The sequence below is a fragment of the Phyllopteryx taeniolatus genome, chromosome 13 (assembly GCF_024500385.1).
Source record: "Phyllopteryx taeniolatus isolate TA_2022b chromosome 13, UOR_Ptae_1.2, whole genome shotgun sequence".
Taxonomy (NCBI): domain Eukaryota; kingdom Metazoa; phylum Chordata; class Actinopteri; order Syngnathiformes; family Syngnathidae; genus Phyllopteryx; species Phyllopteryx taeniolatus.
Window position 1 is genome coordinate 16,508,560 of NC_084514.1, and position 12,872 is coordinate 16,521,431.

The 12,872-nt window shown below is 41.7% G+C and overlaps 1 protein-coding gene across 6 annotated transcripts in view; it reads right to left on the minus strand.

Annotated features, from left to right (window-relative positions):
* The window catches only part of LOC133488068 (protein unc-79 homolog), a 45,807-nt gene that overhangs the window by 18,827 nt on the left and 14,108 nt on the right, over positions 1-12,872 (minus strand). For all 6 annotated transcript variants that reach the window (XM_061795505.1, XM_061795506.1, XM_061795508.1 and 3 more), the window contains 17 exons: positions 12,449-12,578; positions 12,289-12,353; positions 11,433-11,521; positions 10,287-10,327; positions 9,822-9,850; positions 8,385-8,614; positions 7,764-7,935; positions 7,400-7,630; positions 6,018-6,208; positions 4,347-4,470; positions 3,638-3,778; positions 2,335-2,550; positions 1,922-2,149; positions 1,630-1,771; positions 1,138-1,217; positions 919-1,067; positions 642-799 (listed from right to left, as the gene is read on the minus strand). In XM_061795505.1, the coding sequence (XP_061651489.1) occupies positions 642-799; positions 919-1,067; positions 1,138-1,217; positions 1,630-1,771; positions 1,922-2,149; positions 2,335-2,550; positions 3,638-3,778; positions 4,347-4,470; positions 6,018-6,208; positions 7,400-7,630; positions 7,764-7,935; positions 8,385-8,614; positions 9,822-9,850; positions 10,287-10,327; positions 11,433-11,521; positions 12,289-12,353; positions 12,449-12,578 (2,416 nt within the window). The remainder of the gene's footprint in view (positions 1-641; positions 800-918; positions 1,068-1,137; positions 1,218-1,629; positions 1,772-1,921; positions 2,150-2,334; positions 2,551-3,637; positions 3,779-4,346; positions 4,471-6,017; positions 6,209-7,399; positions 7,631-7,763; positions 7,936-8,384; positions 8,615-9,821; positions 9,851-10,286; positions 10,328-11,432; positions 11,522-12,288; positions 12,354-12,448; positions 12,579-12,872) is intronic.

A 12,872-nucleotide genomic window follows, 5' to 3' on the forward strand; every position in this document is an offset into this window, starting at 1 on the left:
TTATTTTTTCCATAAACTGATTATTATTCAGTTTCTTGTTTGGTGCGAAATGTCCAAAAATCTGGAAAAATGTTGATCATTGTTTTCCCAAAGTAAAAGTAGATGTTTGCAAACATCTTATTTTGATTATACACAAAGATAATGAGTCTGCTTTCAAGGAGGGCTACAGAAATCTGAGAATATTTACAGTTGAGAGGCTGAAATCAGAGGATGCGGACAATTTGAAGTTAAACAATAGCTGTAAACTCTAAATCCATCCATCCATTTTCATCCACCCATTTTATCAATGTGTGTTTATTGTAGTTTGTAGTGGTATAAAACTGCACAGCAAAATAATAAGAGGTAGTCTATTTCTTTTGGTTACTTTATTTAGCTTTATGAGCGGGGGGAAGTATTATATTAACATCTGAATTTTCAGCATGTGCAGTGCAGTTCCAAACAACAGTACGAAAAACAACTATAATAAATATTTTTAGAAATTAATATCTGTCAGTGTCAGTGTTAATCAAAACTACATACAGCTCATATACTGGCTCTCATTAGATTGTGCAGGTTTGGAATATTTGTTGTTGTTGTTGTTCTCTACTATAATAAATCATCTCAAAAGGCAAAGACGGAGAAGAAAATGGCTGTCATTTCACCTGCTTCAAATCGTATTTTCCAGTCTTTGCTGTTGAAGTTTGTGTTGATGAGGTTCCAGTAGATGTCTGCCCCGTGGGACAGAGAGAGGGCATGCAGGAGCTGAGGCACCGCCAGAGAGGCCAGCTGGCAAAGCTCAGACTTCAACATCGACCACAGACTGAAACACAAAATAGCAACAAGTGGCATTCAGCCTTCTTAGCTAGCCAATGTGTTTAGATACTGTCCGTCCATGATACAGCTGTGTGTGTGTGTGAAAAGGTGGCCTTTAGCACATACCTTGGGATGAGCATCTTCTCTTGGATGTAGGCCAGAAACTGGGGATGATCCTTACGAGCAAGGTACAAACACTCTCCATGCAAACACAAGATTCTCAGACAATTCAGCATGTTGAACAAGATGTCGGGCTCTTCAAACTTGGCCATTTCCTGAAAAAGAAAAAAAGTAAACCACCAACCAGACCTAATGCCTGAAGGTCATTTCTATGTTCACTTTTACCTGCAGGATGGTGTATATAAGTTTCAAAGACACAGGAAGTTGCTGGTAGGAGAACCTCTTATCAGAGCTTTTTTTCATAGCTGCAAGGAACAGCAAGTTATAGTATTATTCCAATCCATTGGGAATCTATTTCCTGCTACAAATTGGATGGGAAGTATCTTTTGCATAAATAAATAAAATAACTAAAACATAGCAGAGCTATCCATAGATACAGTCATGGCTAACAATGTTTTTTTATGTTGTTATATGTTTTTATAACATAACATATTATATCTATAAATCCTTGTCTCATTATTCTGGCATTTAGCAAATATAAAGAATTTTGGTAATCCTAATGGACCTAAAACAGAAAAAGTTCAGTCTTTCCTCAGACACACCTGTCACCACTTCAGGGGCATAGAGACGTCAGCTATTGTTTATTTAGGCACATGTGATGTTATTTTTATGCACAGTTAGTCCTGTGACAAGATGCTGGATGGGGCTGACACTTACGTTCAGTATCAGGAGAGTGGTTGCTGGGGTTGTCAGTGTGTGCAGCACTCGGATTGTTTTCTTCCTCGCTTCCGTTCTCCGCTCCGAGGGAGAAATCTGGCTGGGGAACCAATAATGTTTCCTCTAAACTATCTGTCGGTTCCTGCAGAGAAAATCAGAGACTCGTTTCCCCATCAAGAACGAAGATGAGTACGGGCGGTTTGGGACACAGCACGCTATTTAAAAGCCTTCGTTGCTAACACACGGGTTCATTAACATTCACTGGAATAAAAATGCACACTGCGTCTCTCACCACCAGCCGTATCTCTTCCCGGGGGGTCAGCCTCTCCAAGAGCTCGCAGCCCAGCTGGTAACACAGGATGCTGGATTGGCAAAGGCTACACTCCAGGGCCTTCTCATCCTTCTGGCAGGTGTGCGAGCCCCCCCACGGGGCTTGGAAGACATTGTTGACGATCCCTACGATATCTTTCCCCAGGCTGGTGTCTAAACCGAGCATCACACCATCATCTTGCAGCTCCATCTGCGACAGCGGGTGGGGAGATGACCGTTAAAAACACAGAAAAGGAAGTGGAGCACGACACACAAATCTCAAGATCCCACCTGTGGGCATTGTTGTCATTGCTTTGTTGCACTTGTCATGACTGGAGTGACAACTATATATGCCACTCACTACAATTCTGTGTTCTACACATTTAAGAAGGTCACCTGTTTTAGTATGAGGTCGAACATGAGGATGAAACAGCCCAGGTTCATGTCGTCGTCGTCACAATCTAAATCCAAGGCACAATGGCCAGTGGCGTGGCCCAGGTTTTTAAACGGACTGCAGCGTAGCGGGCTGCGGAACGGGCTCCTGAAAGGACTTGGGAATGGGCTGAGCGTGTTGTGCTGCCCACGGCGCCCCGGATCAGACACCACACTCACCTACATGGACACAACCCATCACAATACCATATGTAGTCCAATATGATGCTTGCCTTCAAAGCATTCACAAATTGATCATATGATCAATTTCATTTTGTTTTACACGAGTACTTACACGAGTGCCTTGTCGTTACAGTTGTGAACAGATGAGGTTTCTTACTGGTTACTATCGAGCAGAGGTGAGGTGTCAGGGCCAGCAAGGCCTTCTCTGCTGGCCTTAACACTATTGGAAGCCCTGACCTAACCTAAATTCTAATATTTGTTCCATGAAATTGCATTAGTTTATTCCTAACAGTCTATTGTCTTAATGTCTTGGCTGCACTGATTCCAGTACATGTACTGTATGTTAGAATTGATTTATTTTTTTGTCCAATCCGATTGCAGCTTCCACGTGCTGCCAGGTCAGTATGATCTGCCCAGAGCCTTTAGAATCAGTAGTGCGGTCGATGTAACTTACACTACATTAGCAATGGGACTGTTTCTTTAACCAATCAAAAAAAACATTCGCCTCACATGGCACCTGGCCACAATGGGGCAGGCGCCATGTTGTTGTTTTTTTTTAATTTATCTAATTATTTTATATTTTTGTCATGTTATTGTAAACATTGATTGTGAATTGCTCCAGATGGTGTATGTGGGGCAGTTGGTTTTCTATATTTGTGACTTGAACCCCACTCCTCAGAACTGTGACGCAGACGCTCTAACCAGTCGGCCACCGTGCCGCCTAGAGCTTAAAATGTTAAGCCTCAACCCTGACATGTCAGTTAGACTGCATTGAATGTAATTGGGAGCGTTACGTCTATATTGCAGTTAAGTTAAATTAAGCCTTTTCAGCAATCTATATTTAGACTTTGGCAGTTACCATGGCGACATCCAGTATATCTCAGTGAATGGTAGAAATCAAATCCAACAACAGTTTGAATGTGTTCAGTCTTTACAAAACCCAAGCGTCCATCAATTGAGCTTCCAGTGATGTAATAACATCAAACCTGTGCTTGTTTTAATGTTTGTACGTGTGCACCGGGGGAGGATAAAATGAGAATTTTAAATGGCTCATTTAGAGTAAGTTCACGTCTTTTTTCCTCACCCTGCGAGCTCCAGTGTTGCTAGTCAGATCGGAGGCACGTGCCTTCCTCTGATTGGCCAGCTCCTTCAAAGAGTTCACACCATCCGAGAACATCCCAATTAGCAGCTGGAGAGGCACCACGATATCCAGCTCTGACAGCACCTAGGACAAAACATGTTAACATTTAAAGGGACCACTAAGAAGTCTGTTTGGACACCATTAAATAAAATCTGTCAGATATTTTGAATTCAACCAAAAAGGGTGAGACATTGTTTCCAGTTTTGTGTTTTTGTTGGTTGGTTTGTCTGCTCTTGAGCAACAATGACTATGCAAATATGCAGCAAATGCTTTTAACACAGAAAATGCCTTCGTTTTTTTTATATTGGGATAGGACATGTAACAGTAGCAAACCACCACTTCTCTCTGTGATCTGAATCTGACCTATTTACTAAATCTAAATGAATGCAATCTCTCCATCAGAGTTGTGTCAGAAAACTTGAAAATGATCCATGGCAGCAAGCTCTGAGTGCATATGGGATAGAAGCCAAAATCTCTCCTCTCTCCCCTCTCTCTCTCTCTCTGTCTCATTCTGTGACCCAGATCCATATTCAGCAGGCTCCTGCCCAGACTTGACACTCAATGACAACCTGTTCAATTCACACGCACTGTGGACAGAACCACGGGATGGTCAAGGGGAAGAGTGTGTGTCTGTGTGTGGGTGTTTGCTTACATGCAACCAAAGCAGAGCCTGCTCTTGCACAGACGCCGGATAGCCAGAAAATCTGCAGCTGATGAAGCCAAACATTTCTTCCATGGAGAAGGGAAGGGGGCAGAGCTCAATGTCAAACATCTTGCTGCATGAACAAGCCAGGGAAGAATGATGTTAATTGTACAATACTTGCGCATGACCATGAAATGTCCGATAATGGCAGCTTAGAACTTGAAAATAGAGTTTGTGTTTCATCCAAGGTTGTGAACATGTCAACCTAATTAGGCTACAGTGCCTTGTAAAAGTAAGTGCAACAAAATGGGTAAAAAGCCACGGGGGTGACTTTGGCTTTTTATCCATGTTGTCACATTCCAACCTCTATATAATGCCTTCATCTGAACTTTATTTGATGGATATGCACAGAGGTCTAAGTTTTGAAGTGGAATGAGAAATTTTTCTATATATATATATATATATGTATGTGTGTGTGTGTGTGTGTGTGTGTGTTTATATATAGATTTTTACAATTGGCGTGTCAGTACTTTGTAGCCAGCTTTTGCAGTAATCACAGCGGAAATTTTTTTTTTCTTCTTCCATGAGTTTCAATGGGCACGGTGGCCCGACTGGTTAGAGCGTCTGCCTCACAGTTCTGAGGACCGGGGTTCAAATCCCGGCCCCGCCTGTGTGGAGTTTGCATGTTCTCCCCGTGCCTGGTTGGGTTTTCCCCGGCACTCCGGTTTCCTCCCACATCCCAAAAACATGCATGGTAGGTTAGTTATTAATTATTATTATTATTATATTATTACTAATTAATTAATTATTATTAATTATTAGGAATATACACTACAATTAGTAATTGAAGTTTCTAAATTGTCTGTAAGTGTGAATGTGTGTGCGAATGGTTGTTTGTTTATGTGTGCCCTGCGATTGGCTGGCAACCATTTCATGGTGTATCCCGCCTCCTGCCCGAAGATAGCTGGGATAGGCTCCAGCACGCCCGTGACCCTTGTGAGGATAAGCAGCTCAGAAAGTGGATGGATGGATGGAGTCTCAGTGAGCTTGCCACTGGGATATTTGCCCATCCCTCAAAGGAAAACGACTCTAGTTCCTTCAAATTTGATGGTAACCTACAGGTTTTGCTAACAAAAAATATCACTGCATTTAGCACCAACCATCTTTCCCTCAACTCTGACCAGTTTCGCAGTCCATGCTACTCTAAAACATTCCCTTTGCATCATGCCGCCAGCACCAAGTTTCACTAATGGTAATCTTGGGGTGATGAGATGTGTTGGGTGTGCACCAGACATAGGGTTTTCCTTAATGTTTGAAAAGATCAATTTTAGTATCATCTGACCAGCGCACTTTTGGCCATACAGTTTGTGAGTCTCCCACATTCGTTTTTGTGAACAAAAAAAAACGGGCCTTCTTATTTTTAGTTGAAAGTAACAGCTTTCTTCTTGCCACACTTCCATAAAGCTCAGATCTATGGAGTGCACGGCTGATTGTGGTCCTATGGACAGATACTCAGAACACCACAGCAGGTTTGTTGTGGTGCCATATTATTTCCATTTGATTATGATGGATTTAATGGTGCTCCTGGGGAACAACGCTTGCTCTTAAAAAAATATATATTTTTTTTTTACTTACTGACTCAAATATGTAATTGAATATTTGAATGACGGCTACATATACCTGAGAACTTCCCGGAACTCTTTGAGTTGCTGGTCAGGCACCTCTGTGCGGATGGCCTCCAACCACTCGGGCATGAAGCACTCCCACAGCGGTTGGCTGATGACATTGTAAGGGATCAGACACAGGATGCGGTTTAGACCCTCCTTCAGCTGGGTCACTGTGCTACAGGACTTGTCCCAATAACCTCCAACCTGAAAAGAAAAATACAATGCGCAACCCAAAGATTGACTGGCAACCAGTCCAGGTTGTACCGCACCAACCGGAAAAGTGGTTGAAAATGGATGAATGGAAAGAGAAATATAACTGCATTCATTTGCATCATGATCCTGTGCACCAGGGGTGTCGCCAGGTCTATTTTAGGGGGTCTGAAGCCACTATTTCTAGGGATGCACCAATACCGATACCAGTATCGGTGCTGACTTTATTTGCTGTACTCACGCTCCAAAAACATCCTCCGATGCTACGACACCAGTACCACTTTACCACCCTGACATATACCATCCGGGCAGGTGGAGTGGGAGCCACTTTAGCGTATCTTTGTGGAGATACTTCAAGGTAAACACGGATGACGCAGTACTCCGAGTAAAGTGAAGTAAGCAACTGTGTGATATAGTATCACTTGAGAACATTCACAGGCAAGTATCACTTCAGGTGTCCTGCTAACTGTTTCATTTTATAGCTGAAATGTCTTGTTACAGGTTACATTTAAGTGAAATGTTAGAAAAACATGCAGTAGGATGTTAAAATGTCAGTAATGACAAGTTGGTACTCTAAAAAGTGTTATATTTTAGTGAATGTTCAATAAGACTTGGTTTCTGAACAATATTTGATTCAAATGAAACACATTTTCATCACAATTTTAAATCAAGTATTGGTATTTGGTATCGGTGAGTACTCAAATGTACTGTAGGTACATGCACTTGTACTCGGTTGGGGAAAAAAACTGCTACTGGTGCATCCCTATTTCTACAACTATATTCTATCAAGAAAGCTGTAATTATAAACTCTAACATACAGTACACGTCTAAATGATAGCATGTAAAAAAAAAAGTAGTATTACTACCTCAAAGATGACAATATGTATGTAATATAAAAGGATACTCTATGCAAGTATAGCTACTTTTGTGTCACTATATACAAAGTATACTTAAGAGGAAGTGACAAGTATAGACTGGCTATACCTAACCGTGTCTGTATTCCTGATACTAAAAGGTACAAAAAGGGTATACATGTTGGTTGGAGTTTTTTGTATGGATGCCAGCTCAGTGTAAATGATAGGCATACTTATTATGGTTTCAAAGTATGCTGAAATAACATGATGATAAACCTTTTTGTAAAGTTACAGAATTTAGTAGTGATATCTTTGATACCGTCGCACTCACCCTGGAAAATTCCACAGGTTTGGGCAGGAGACACATGACCATGACGTCAAATCGCACGTCACACACCGTCTTTAACCACTTGGTGACAAACTGTGGCTTTAGCTTCTCCACCAGGCTTCCGACCTCGTCGTCCATCATGTAGGCAGTAGAGTGAAACCACTGGAAAACCATACTGACCAGCCGGGCCAGACTCTCAGTGGGTGTGTTCTCATTAGGGGTACACAGGCTCACCTGTGTGTGAAGAGAAGCGGAGCAATAAGCCATATAAGTACAGTAGTTGCGATAAGATAGCCATGTGACCTGCATATCCTTATCTAAAGCGCCTTGTTATTGACAGACATGGCAACAGGCCTTCTGTACACACCAGGAACCAGATGCCAAACTGACTGAGGAGGCGCTGGTCGTGCTGGTCGTCCTCCTTGTTATCAAACTCGATGTTGTCCAGAGAGTGATGCGAGGAAGACAGGCCCATCTGCCGACGCCTGTTCAGCTCGAACTCACGTTGTTCAGCGTGAATTTCAGCCTCCTTAAGAAGGCTGGAGAGATATGAAACGATAATAGGAGACACACTCCCTGGGTGCATCACCCATGCTTACAGTACACACATCAGTCAATGTAAGGACATCCAATTGAACATTAACATTTGTACATCACTGCAAACTACAACCACAATAATAAATATATAATAGGAAGGCCTTAATCAGGCAAAGAGCAATATTTGGTTATATTATTTGTTTATTTATACAGCTAATTATAATAAACACGTCTTAGTGTGATGCACTGTAGTTGTGACAAATTATTATCTTTGTAAAGGCAGATTTGTTAATAAAGCTCTTGTACTGGATTGTCATTAGAGTGTGAAGGTGTACCTAATGTTTTGTCCATAGACTGTACACTATGACATAGGAGTATCCGGATCATGCTTTAACAAGTCTCCATCTTAATATAAAACCCAATGAACAGAATCACGGAGATGTGCATTCACCTTATAACAGCTTCAACGGTGCAAACTAGCTCCTCTGCCCCGCACTCGCGGGTGTTGATCGGAGGAGGCGAGGTCTGGTACAGATGGGTCTCCGCCGCAGCCCCCACTTCGCTACTGTGGTGGTTGACATGGCAACGCTTGCAGTAGCGGACAGGCCGGTTACCATGGCGCCCGCAGCACCCGGCCGAGAAGCAGGTGACCACAGCCCTCCTGACATGAGAGCTACAGTTCTGAGAAGACACGGGGCCGAATCATAAGAGGAAGGACACACTATACATTTCTATTCGTGCTCATGAATGTTACAGTCTTCTCATGACAAGATTCTTCCAAGTCTCAAAATTAAAGATACATTTGTTGAGAAACATTCAGCCCTCCACATCTGCTGGGATTTAAAATAAAAAATCTTTTTGTGTCCCCACAGTGTCTCAGGCTTCTAAAAATAAAAAGCATGGCACGAGGGAACCATCCTAATCTGATCAGCCTCTAATCTTCTGCCATTAGTGGGATGCAGTGCTGCATATCAAATTAACATATTTGTCCTCAGTTGGTGACGTCCCTCATTCAATCACCCGTCTTTCAGGAGTGCTGCACGCCTGATGTTACATTTCTAAATGCTCACGGTATTTTTAAAGGTTTGGGAATGCTGGTGTGTTCACAATGGCCGATGTGACACGCAATGAGCCGGAAAGAAAGATGACTCAATTAATAATGAAAGCTCCGGTGTAAATCCAGGTGGGAGTTGAAAGGACTTTCTGAGATGAGTGGAGCGAAGCCAGCTGCGACGGGGGCGAGGATGTGGATTAAATGTTCTTGACAAACTAGGTGAAGGTTGACCGTTTCCATTGACAACGTAGGGTTGCTACACTTGATTGGAATCCCAGAGATCATCGGACAATCAATATTCCAGGTGTCTCTGAGGAGGCCATTAGGGAGCAATCGCTCTCCTTGAGCTGCATCAGCAAAATATGTGGCGCCCCCTAATACTTTCATTTGGAAATTATTCAGCATGTACTGTATACTGAGTTAAATGAATGCGTTGTGCAGTGGGAGAAAAATCTCATGATGAGATAAAAAAGTGCTCTACCTTATGGTATATAAGGACCACATACAATTACTGTAAGGTCAGAAGTATTCATACCATGACCAGAATTGAAGTGAAATGACATTTTTATTCAATTATTTGATATCCTCTGGCTGGAAATGTGACAAGAAAAAGACTGAGAGAAATTAATGTCAAATGATGGCCATTTTGTTGGGCTTTTCTTTAAAACATTAAAAATTCATATGCCTGTGCTTTTCCAGGAAATGTTCACTTTCGCACCATTCTAAAGGATCCTGATAACGTCTGCCATAATATAGAACTTTACGTTTAAGTGAGTCAGGCCTTGCAACTTAAATTAGTTATTATTACCATGCATGTAATTCAAATCCTCTTACCTTCTTCTGACAAATGGCAGATATTTCAGCTGCAAATCAAATTAAGAAATATATTACATTTGCATAACCAACAGAAAAAAAATACATTATATGTATCTTTTAAAGCAGGGGTGGGGAACCTATGGACTCTGGGTCATATACGGTCCTCAAGAGCATTTCTTTCAGTCTGTCATGCAATTCAAAAAACAAATAAAACCTCAGAAGAACTGTACAAAGCCCAAATGCATATAACCCCCAAATGCTCATAACATATAATACAATTTAATCAAATATAATTACATTAAGTATGGCTTCCAGAGGACTATATCAAAACTGAAATTGGCCCAAATAAGAAAAAGGTTACCAACCCGTGTTTTAAAGGATCATGTGTGACAATTTCTGCACATTAATAGAGGATCTTTCAACGGAGGACCGAAATGATACTGCAGCATATATATTTTTAAAACCTAATTTAGGAAGGCTCACCTTGGGGCAGAAGAACGTCAACAAGCCATTCAGCATGGTCTCTGAAAAGGTTAGAGAAAGGTGTAAACTATGTTTTATTTACAAGCAACACTCCTCTGTGGACTGTACATGAAAAGCAGCCTTTGCTGAAGAGAGGAATAATAAAAGTCGGAGGGATGTACCGGCGACAATGTTGTGTTAATAAAGCAGAGGTGATGATTCTGGATTGGAAAGAAAGGAGTAGGGCTGGGCTCTTTATTATATTGGTCAGGAAGATTGTTTTTTTTTTTTTTTTTTAATCGATATTTTTATAGCATCTTCCATGGCTCAAAGTGCATTCTCACTGCCATGCACTGCTGGCACTAACAACATGGCAGATATTAGAGAAGCTAGCTAGCTAGCACAGTCAATGTTGCCAAGTTAGGGACTTTTCCAACCCCTCAAGCAACTGCTTTTTTAAAAAAAAGTAACTAGCAGCTTTGATACCTGTTTAAGAAAAAGACAGCATGAGTAGAATCATTTTCAGATTGTTTTCCGTATACAAGATAGGAAGCCGGTGGAAGGCAATCACGGAGTCAATCGTGCTAAATATTGTCGAAGATATGGTGCTCATTTTTACAGTACATTGCAAAAGCAGTGATATATTGACACCTTTTGACCCGAAGAATGTGCTGCCCACAGGCAAATATTTTGTCAAGGTCCCCTGCCTCACAAGTACAGATGTACATAGCATAGACGGGGTTACCCTGCCAGTCTTCCGACATCACTCGGGGTATAGTTGGACGGCTCATTTTATTGTGTTAAATTGCTGAACATTTACATTTATTAAGGAGCATGTTTACATATGTTTTGACCCAGAAAAATCCAAGAGGCAGCAATTTGCACATAATCTGTAAAGAGAAAAAAATGATTTATATTATTTCTGTGGAAGTGGATGCAAGTTAATGCTGGGGCGAAGATTGTTTTCCATCAGGAAAAATAAAGCAAATACCAGAAGAGGAAATGTGCTAAGCTTATTTTGAGTATTATTTCATTGTCATTTGTTTTTCTATAGGTAAAGAGCAAAAAATCGATTCAAATTAGGAAATGTATTTTTGCGAAAAAAAAAAAAATTGAGACTTTACATTGGGGCCATAATGGCCGACTCTTTGAGGGAGTGTTGCATACCCGGCTATTCGCTGGCTGCACTCCTCGCATATGTAAAGAGGAGGCGGCTTGTCTCCCAGGGCAACAGAAAGAGTGGGATCTATACACATCTGCAAAAGAAGAGGTGTTCAGTCACGGAAACATGTCAATGATATGTTAACAAACCCAACTATACACTATGCCATACTTTTTATTTATTTCATCTTTGCTAAAGAAATAGTGCCACTCTCTCTATGCCTCGATGTGAATGGCTTCCTGCATATGGTGCACTCTGCTCTCTTGCAACCTATGCTTGGCATTTAGTGCACTGTGAATTACTGTTCCTTGCACCTCCATCCCCGAGGGCTACGTGGGGTCACCACTTCCAATTAAGCCCAGCCATCCCCCTCCCCCCAACAGCTCCTAGTAATTGAAATCAGTCTCCTGTCCCTGCTCCCGCTCACTCTATTTGTCCATTTTGAGCAAGGCTGCAAGGAGGCAGCGCAAATAAAAGAGAACAACAAACAGCAGAGGTTAGTGTGTGTATTTGTGTGCGTGTGCATGTGTGTGTGTGTGCGTGTGTGTGCGTGTGTGTGTGAGTGTGTGTGAGTGTATGTGCGTGCCTGCGTGCCTGCCTGCGCGCGTGTGTGCCCGCGTATATGTGCGTGTGTAGCGATGCTGATATCATTACAGCTGCCTGGATGTGCACTGACTTATTTACTGTGGGGCTCACAAAAGCAAACACGCTGATGTGTGTGCTCAAACAATCTGCAGCAAGCCACATGCAGTCCGTGTGAAGTTCATGCGTGGCTCTTGCAGCACAGCTAGGCTATTACCCTCCGCCCAAAAACCATAGAATATTACAAATACATTTAAGGGACATCTTGACTTGGGTCACCTTGACAGCAGGTTTATTGATGGCATTGTGGCACTCAATATGTTGACAATGAATGGGGTTCCAGGCTGTTAGGAATAAATGACAGTAAGGGAAGACAGGAGAGCTTTGGTTAGTTCAAGGACAGATAGAGCCGCTAGATGAAATCTAAAAAAGATCTGACCAGTGTACTGCAGCCCTCGGTATTCACTGATGGCTCCCGGTGGCTTCAGGTTGGGCCAGTAATGAAATAGCATCTGCACTGCTGGAGGCTTGACTTGGGATGGGCCATAGGATATGACATAAAGAAGGTCCTGCACACAATAAACATGTCAAGTATTCACTCTGTCAGGCACAATGAGCACACTAATGAAATCCAACAAGAGCTTTGACAAAAACTCTAATTTAAAAGATGATTATGCCATCTGAGTGCTTTTTGTAATTGGGCATTATTATCTTTGTTAAGGTTATGATTGCATTCCTAATGCGAGAGTTTGTCGTTAAAAAAACAAAAAAAACACTTTTTGTCATATATGTTAAAACTGTCTGTATGACCTGATAATAGACTATTATTAAAATTATCTATTGAAAAATTAGCCCTCTCTAGC